The sequence below is a fragment of the Macadamia integrifolia genome, chromosome 10, assembly GCF_013358625.1.
Source record: "Macadamia integrifolia cultivar HAES 741 chromosome 10, SCU_Mint_v3, whole genome shotgun sequence".
In the NCBI taxonomy this organism is placed as follows: Eukaryota; Viridiplantae; Streptophyta; class Magnoliopsida; order Proteales; family Proteaceae; genus Macadamia; species Macadamia integrifolia.
Window position 1 is genome coordinate 16194379 of NC_056566.1, and position 8723 is coordinate 16203101.

Consider the following 8723-nt stretch of genomic DNA (forward strand, 5'->3'; position numbering starts at 1 on the left):
TGAACCTCAATAATTACAGTTGTGCCATCCTCTCCTCAACTTCTATTTATTTACCATTCTGTCCCTGCCCTTTAAGCCTCCAGTTATTTACTATTCTACCATTATTCTTTGAGTGCTATTTTGTTACTCATCACCATGGTAGCCAATAGTGAAGTTCAACAGCTGAATTCCTATAAAGGAGAAACTGATACAAAATTTGATGCTCTCACTAACATGGTCACGTCCCTAAAAACAATGGTAGAATCTATGCAAGTTTCTATTGATCGTTTGGTGGCAGCAGATAAAGGAAAGAGTTCCATTCAATCTGGGGATTCTTCCAACACCACCCCACAGGATCTGCCAGTAACACCACCACCACCACCACATCATACACCACCACCACCACCTCCACCACCATATGGGACTGGTAGACATGATGATGGAGCAGAAAGAGCAGCAAAACTAGATGTCCCTGATTTTTATGGAGACAATAATCCAGAATTGTACCTTGACTGGATTCACAGTTTAGATACATTCTTCAGATGGTACGGGTTGACTGAGGCTCGAAAGATCCTATTTGCAGAGGCCAAACTGAAAGGCACGGCTCGAGTCTGGTGGATCAAGCAACAACAACAGAACCGAACCCGAGGCATTGGGTTGGTCACTACTTGGGCTGAAATGTATGAAGTCATGAATCGACGATTCTTGCCTTCTGATTACAAGCAACGCATGCATCTCAGGTTTGCACAGTTGAAACAAGAGAATTTGACCGTTGAAGAGTATGTTGCTAGATTTTATTATTTGGCCACTCGTTCTAACTTTGAGTGGGATGAAGAAGTCTTAGTGGCCCAATTTCGCAATGGTCTGCACCCTCAACTTAGTACTGCCCTTGCATCTAGTCGACTACCTACAATGGAAGACGTCGTACAAGTAGCATATTAGGTTGAGGAAAGTCTGAAACGCCCATACAATCGGAGAAATTTTGCAGATACTTTTTCTCGAGGTACTAGTTCCGTTTGGCAACAGTCTCCTACCCAAGAGAGGTCCTCTAGCAAGCCACAGGCAAGTACTACATCTATGGCTTCTTCACGACCTAGTCGGCCGTATTCTCCACCTCGACATGTTTCTGAAATGTCATCTTCACGGCCTACTCGCCCATATTCACCCCCTCGGCGTGGTTCAGATAAACCTTCTGATTCTTCAAAATTTACAGTTCGGTGCTACTCATGCCATGGATTTGGACATATCAGTGCCCAATGTCCCAGCCGTTTGGTTGCTTTTATTGATAAGGATTCTCCTATACCATATATTCCCAAAGAGCAACTTGGTTCTGACACAGTCGATTTAAGAGAAGAGCGTGCAACAGGTGAAGTCAATGACACTCTCAGTGACGATGACCAACATCCTTTTTATGTCATTCGTCATGTGTTGACCACTCAAAAGGCCACTGAAAATGAAGATTGGCGCCGCAGTAGTATTTTTCAGACTCGTGTGAAGTGCAATGATCAGTTGCTAGCCTTGGTCATTGATGGAGGCAGTTGCACTAATGTTGTCTCTGAAGACGCTGTTCGTAAGCTGGGATTGAATACAGAACCACATCCTAATCCTTACAAGGTTGCTTGGGTGAACAACACTAATCTCAAAATCACAGATAAGTGCTTGGTCACATATTCTATTGGTGGATTTAAGGATACAGTCCAATGTGATGTCCTCCCTCTGAAGGTGTGCCATATCCTTCTTGGTCGACCTTGGTTGTTTGATAAGAAAGTACAGCATTGTGGCTATGCCAATACCTATGCCTTCAAGCATGCCAACAAGACTATGAAGTTTCATCCTGCCAAAGATCTCCCTGAAATTAAGCTCAAGAAGATGGTGGGATCATTCCTCATTCAGCGTATTCCTTCAGACGGTCTCCTCGGTCCTTTCCCTAACTCGACGGAGTCTAGTTCTTTTCAGAGGAGGAGAGTTGATGCAGATACGGCTGCCCTTTCTTGGTTGGACCAGCATGACCGGCTTTGGAAGCCAAGAGCCAAGAAGAACCGGTCCAACCCAGGGTTTTGGTCGAACAAGGGTTGGAAATAAAATTAGTAGTTTACTTAGTATTTTATTTCATGCTTTTAGTTTCCAAACTTGAACGTAGGAGTAGGATTTATTTCCTTGCTTTGGTTTCCTTTTATACTTGTTTCCTAATTTAGGCTAGTTTCCATTCCAGTTAAGTTTCTAATTTCATGTTCCTATTTTTCTATATATTGGTTGTAATCGACTGAAGATTTAGAAAGTAATTTGATTATTGAATGAACGTGTTAGTGTGATCCTCCTTTTCCCCCTCTCTACTCTGATTTCCCTTCCCTTCCCTAAGGGTTCTCCATCATAAACATTCATAATCTATGCTCTGTAAGAAGCAACCAACATTGGCCATAACTGACACAAAAGGAAAAAAGAAAACAAAAATAATTCACATAAATGAAAGGTGTTTGGGGGGGGGGAATTCAAGATCAAATAGATGAGATCATTAAAATAACACACTACATATGTGCTTCCTAGGGCACATTGATTCATGCAGGAGAGAGATTCCATGCAACTACGGAAATTTAACCAAATGTAGAATCTTGAAGTGGAAATGTACTTAAAAAGTCCAGGGATCTGAAAGTAAAATTCAATGGAATATAACTTTTAAAGGCCATTATTCAGAAATATTGTGGTAGTGACTTACTCTGCCTTGAAATGGCTTGAGAAATAGACAAAAATCAGTTAAAATTTTCCATTACTTCAAAGAACAGAGAATACAATATGCATTAGTTTTGAAAAACATCAAGGGTAATGTGCCATTCATTTCAATAGGCTTCTAAGTATTTCATAATGTCCCCATATAAAATTTTGGTCTACCACTGGTTTGATCCACAGTTACCACATAGAGAAACAAGAAGGAAATGCTTACACAACCAAAAAGAGAAATGATCATTAAATTGATGCTCAAGCTTGTTAAAGGCCAAACACCCATTGAATGAAATTGGAAATGGCCTAAACTAGGTTTCCTTGAAAGTCTATCACTAAGAAAACAGGAGTTCAGGTAAATATAAAATTTATTTACTCAATATATTTGGAGGTTCACCAGAATTTGGAGGTTTGTTCCTGCAGATGTATTACACATACAGCATCCAATAGCTCTCTGTCTATATATCTATTTCAAACACCACCAAAAAAAAAAAAAAAAAATGTATTCAACGCATAGTTTGTCAAGGCGCCGCCTTGGCATCTAGGTGCCTTGACAACTATGGTCACCTTGGTGGGTTACTTGTTGGTGTTGCCTTGCGTCCAGGCCCCCTCTAATACCTCGGGTTGCTTATATGCCGTGAGTCCGTGACAAATATAATTCAAAATAGTTGGAGGTGCACTAGAATTTGGAGGTTGTTCCTCCAAAAGCGTCTCTCTCTCTAGTGTTATGGACACAGATCACGGATGAAATGTTACTAACTTAAAGTCATTGGTTGGGCAATTCTATTGATACATTAACTAAAGGATTCATTGGGATCTAAAAAGATACTTTATACATATATACATATCTGAATGAAAGAGTATGGGTTAAGAACATAAGAAATTTGGTCACCAAATGAAACAACAAAGGTAACCAGCTATTCAATCGATCAACTTATTTTGCAAATGCATTCTCCTGGAAACCCAGTCGTAAGGATAAGTCTATGGTAAAAGGAACATAGCAAGTAACCCCTGGACTGGAAAAATAAAAAATAAAACTGATGCCATACATGGTAGAGGCAGAAGTACTAGTGCTTTCAGAAAAAAACAGATATGATTTCACACCAATTGGTGAAACACTGCACATATAATATTAGTAATTTGAGATACTTTGTGCAATTACATAACTTAATTCATTATGATTGAACATTTAAGCATAATCTGAACCTCAATTCTGTGAATCAGCATATCACGGAAGCAAGACCATCTCCAGTAACATTTCAGCCTCTGAATCATTGAAGGAATTAACTTATATGTTTTTATACACTGGAGTAATGAATAACTGCAATAACAAAGTGTTTATTTGTGATCCTATTTTAAATTTAAATAGGTCTAGTTATAAAAATACTTGTGGGCTCAGTTTGACTGTCTGTTGGATGAGATGGATCCGTTATAGGGGTCCTAAGAAATATTAGCTACACCATGATATATATATATATATTTTCTTTTTTTTTCTTTTTTTTTCTTTTTTTTGGGGGGGTGGTGTGGGGGGAGGGGAGAGCTTCACAAGGATTGTACTTATTTATTTAAGATAGCTTTCTCATTAGCATAACTTGTTTATTTCACCTAAATCTGATTGGCAGTTCAGAGGTGGACTAATATGAATCTGTTGAACATGTAATTAATGCCACAGGGGAATTTTAGGCCTTTCCCCCTCCAACAACCCTAATTAATGGGGGGCGGTGGATGGGAAGGAATACTTGTATTTTTCCTTTGTCTAGCTTATTATAAATAAAGGCTTGAGTGAACTCATTATTCACTCAAGCATTCTACAATAATTTGGCTTTAACATGGTATCAGAGCCACTTTTCTGATCTAGGGATTTTCAGCCTCCCCTTCTCTTCTTCCTAAATCGCAAGCCTCCATTCTCAACCTCCCCCTTCTTTTCAACCTCTATCTTCTTCTCTTCCTTTGTCTCCCTAATTCTCATAGGGCAGCACTAATGAGGTGATTCATATGAACCTAGTTGTTGCCCTACACATTACCTCAATGTTTTAAACCCTAAGACCCTGCTAGTTAGCACTGAGCCTATTATTTCAGGTATAATTTTTTCTTCTGACCAACCTATTGCTCTAAGAAAATGCACTAGGACTGGTACTCAACACCCCATATCACATGTTGTTTTGTATGATTCCCTTTGTCACTCCTATCGTGCTTTTGTGTTTTCTCTTTCTTCTACTCGTGTTCTCCAAAATTGACAGAAAGCTCTTATAGATGGGAATTGGAAGGTTGCAATGGTGGAAGAAATGGATGCCCTAAAAAAGAATGATACATGAGAACTTGTGACTCTTCCTCCTAAGAAAAAACCAATCAGTTGTAACTGAGTGTTTGTGGTGAAGCGGAAGATAGATGGCTTTGTGGACAGGTACAAGGCAAGACTTATGGCTAAAAGGTTCACTCATACATATGGAATTGACAACCAGGAGACATTTGCGCCGGTTGCCAAATTGACCTATGTGCAAGTGTTGCTCTCGTGTGTTGTGAACCTAGGATGGGATCTCTAACAACTTGATGTCAAGAATGTTTTCTTCCATTAGGAGCTCGATGAGGAAGTATACATGGACATTCCACTAGGTTTCTCCAGTAAGGGAACTCAAGGCAAGGTCCTGTAGGTTGAAGCATGCTCTCTATAGTTTGAAGCAGTCACCTAGAGCGTGGTTCGAGAGATTTCACAAGACGATGACATTTGTGGGGTATAAGCAGAGTAATGATGAACAAACATTATTCATAAAGATGTCCGGTGATAAAATTACTATTCTCATCATCTATGTGGATGACATCATGGTGACAGGGAATGACAGTGCTAAGATTAGTCGACTCAAGGACTTTCTTGGTCGAGAGTTGAAAGAAAGGATCATGGAAAACTAAGGTACTTTCTTGAAATTGAAATTGCTCAATCTTCAAAAGGTATATTTCTATCCCAGAGGTAGCACATCATTGATCTAATATCAAAGATTGGTTTATTGGGCTATCATCCTTCTAAGACTCCTATGGAAGCTAGCACACAGCTCAAGGAAAAGGATGGTGAACATGTTGACAAAGGGCGTACCAATGGTTGGTAGGCTAACTGATCTATCTCTCCTATACTCAGCCTGATATTGTTGTGGCTGTCAGTTTGGTGAGTCAATTTATGAATGATTCTTATTCCTCCCATATGGAGGCAATTCTACGTATCTTGAGATAATTGAAGTCTGCTCCAGGAAAAGGGATTCTTTTATCTCCTCATGATCATCTCAAAGTTGAATCATATACAGATATTGATTAGGTTGGATCACCAGATAGAAAATCCATCTCAAGTTATTGTACCTTTGTGGGTGAGAATCTTATCACTTGATGCAGCAAGAAGTAGAATGCGGTGGCTACATCCGTGCTGAAGCAGAGTTTCATCCTATGGCACAAGGGGTCTCTTCGTTGTTTTGGTTATGTACACTATTGGATGATATTGGTGTACATGTTCATATTCCAATGATGCTCTACTGTGATAAAAAAGCTACTATCAGTATTGCTCATAACCCAGGACAGCATGACTGCACCAGACATGTAGAAATCGACAGAAACTTCATCAAAGAGAAATTGGATGTTGGTTTAATTTGTGTTCCCTTTGTGAAGTCTAGTGATCAACTAGCTGGTGTGTTCACTAAGGGGTTAGCAGAAAAAATGTTTCATTCTTGTTTAGTCAAGTTGGCATGTGTGATATCTATGTGCCAAGTTGAGGGTGAGTATTGAATGATGTAATTAATGCCAGGGGCATTTTAGGCCTTTCCCCCCTCCACCGACCATAATTAACGAGGGGTGGTGGATGGGGGGCATACTACTTGTATTTTTCCTTTGTCTTGCTTATTATAAATAAAGGCACGAGTGATTTCATTATTCACTCAAGCATTCTACCCTAACTTGGTTGTTAACAGTATCATTTGTTAAACAAAATAAATAAATAAATAAATAAATAAATAAAAACCTTTTGGAATGGAGTTACACAGTATGAGAGGGATTAAGTGAATGAGTCACTCCTTTTTTGGACTAGAGCTTGATGATCAAACCTTTCAAATGTTCATGGTAGATGGAATTCTCTGTCTCCTCATTTATCAATTCTTTATGAGAAACACAAAAAAAAAAGGTCCTCTCCCTTAGTTAATATTATACTTACCACTTTCACATTAATCAAGTGGTGCGTTTATTTTTTATCTATCAGAATCCGATTTACTATTCACTTTTCCCAATCCAGATTTCTCCTCCAGTGTTTTTATACTTAGAATTTGATTCAACTAATTGTTTTCTAATATCTAGACGTGGCCTCATTGATGGATGGCCAGTTAGGGGAGAAGAGGGAAACTAAGAGGAAATCATAGTAGAGGGGGGGCAAAGGGGAAGCACACCTTCACACACTCTTGCAGAGCTCAAAACATTTCTTAATTCAACTTTCAAATCTGAGTTCTCCATTGGTTACAGCCAATTTATAGAAAAGCAAAGACAGAGAATTGGAAACACAACTGAAATGGAAGCTACTCTAAACGAGGAAACAAAGCAAACCTACTCTAACTCCTTACTCCTAACTCTTATGTATCCTACTTTTGAAAATAAAATACATAAAATAAATAAACTACTAAATAAATTACTTTCAACCCTTGTTGGACCAAAACCCTAGGTTCGACTGGTTCTTTCTAGCTCTTGGCTTCCAAAGCCGGCCATGTTCATCCAACCGGTCAAGTGCTACGACATCACTCATTCTTGGTTATTCCAGTTTTAGTCCACATTCTGTATTTAGTAGGGCCAATAGCCACAAGCTATGTAGTTTTCCAGCACTAATAGTTCTTGCAATTGGTCTTGCTTTTATTATTCCCAGTGATTGCTAATTTTAGTATAAAGATTATCAATTGTGTCCCAGTAAATGCTTTATTCCAATGTTGATTCTATGTTTATATTTTCCAAATGATATTGGATATAGTAGGTCAACAAAGGTTTACACTCACTTAGTAATCAAAGTATGGATACAGTAAGCCTCAATGTCATATTTTCATCCTATCTGAAAATAATATTCAACCGTGGATTAAATTTTCAACCATTTGCACTCATTTTGAATAGCTCAATAACAGCATAGGAGAGGGTGGGGGGGACAAGAATCACTATTATCAATTTTACAAAAAGGAGTTCAGAGAAATTCTTCAGATGAAACAAATGGATTCATTTTCCAAATAATATAATGAAACAGATAAATGAACTTAGTACACATATAAACATAAGCCATAATGTCCAATAAAACTAAATACCATACAATACATGAGCTGCAAGAAACCAGATCCACATACATTCTGGAAAATTCCTAGCAATCCTGGTATACTAGCTGCCTGTGACGATCTGGGCTTCACTATCTGCATGTCAGGAGAACAGCAATTAGATAAGAACAGTAAACAACAGTGAGACAGTCGGGAAATCTTTTGCTCTGAGTCAACTTACTTCACTTGTTTTCACTAAGACAATGTCATCTGTAGTGAGTGGCTCTCCAGTCACAGGGCATTTCCCGTAATCCTAACAAAATCCAAAAGAAAATGAGAGATAGCATAACAGAATTCACAACACCCACGATAGCAGTTTAATAAAAATGCAATCATACCTAAATTACTGAAGCAAAAACAAAGAACAATCAAAAGAAGCAATGATTAAACCCACGCACCGCTATATGTCGCTCAATCAATCTCCTCTCAAAGAGCAGTCCGGATTTCTTGGAAACCACCGGCTCTTCCGGCACTACGCCGGAGACTACAAAACCAAAGTAGAAAAAAACACAGATCAAACTACAAGTACAAATCCACAACTTTAAACAGAAAATCAATAACACTAGAGAGACAGAGTATAGAGAGAGATACATACTTGAACAGAACATTGTAACGAAAGCTAGGGTTTCCTGCGAGTTTCCCTCGCACTTGGACGGAGCTGCTGAAATCTAATGAGAGAGGAGAAAAAGACAGCCTTTTTTTTTTTTTTTTTTTTTT

The 8723-nt window shown here is 38.7% G+C and overlaps 1 protein-coding gene across 1 annotated transcript in view; it reads right to left on the minus strand.

Annotated features, from left to right (window-relative positions):
- The window catches only part of LOC122091659 (pre-mRNA-processing factor 19-like), a 25800-nt gene extending 17077 nt beyond the window's left edge, over window positions 1–8723 (minus strand). Inside the window, exons 1-4 of the mRNA XM_042661702.1 lie at window positions 8602–8723; window positions 8405–8490; window positions 8188–8259; window positions 8040–8102 (exon numbers count right to left, since the gene is read on the minus strand). Coding sequence (XP_042517636.1) covers window positions 8040–8102; window positions 8188–8259; window positions 8405–8490; window positions 8602–8614 — 234 coding nt within the window. The 5' untranslated portion in view covers window positions 8615–8723. The remainder of the gene's footprint in view (window positions 1–8039; window positions 8103–8187; window positions 8260–8404; window positions 8491–8601) is intronic.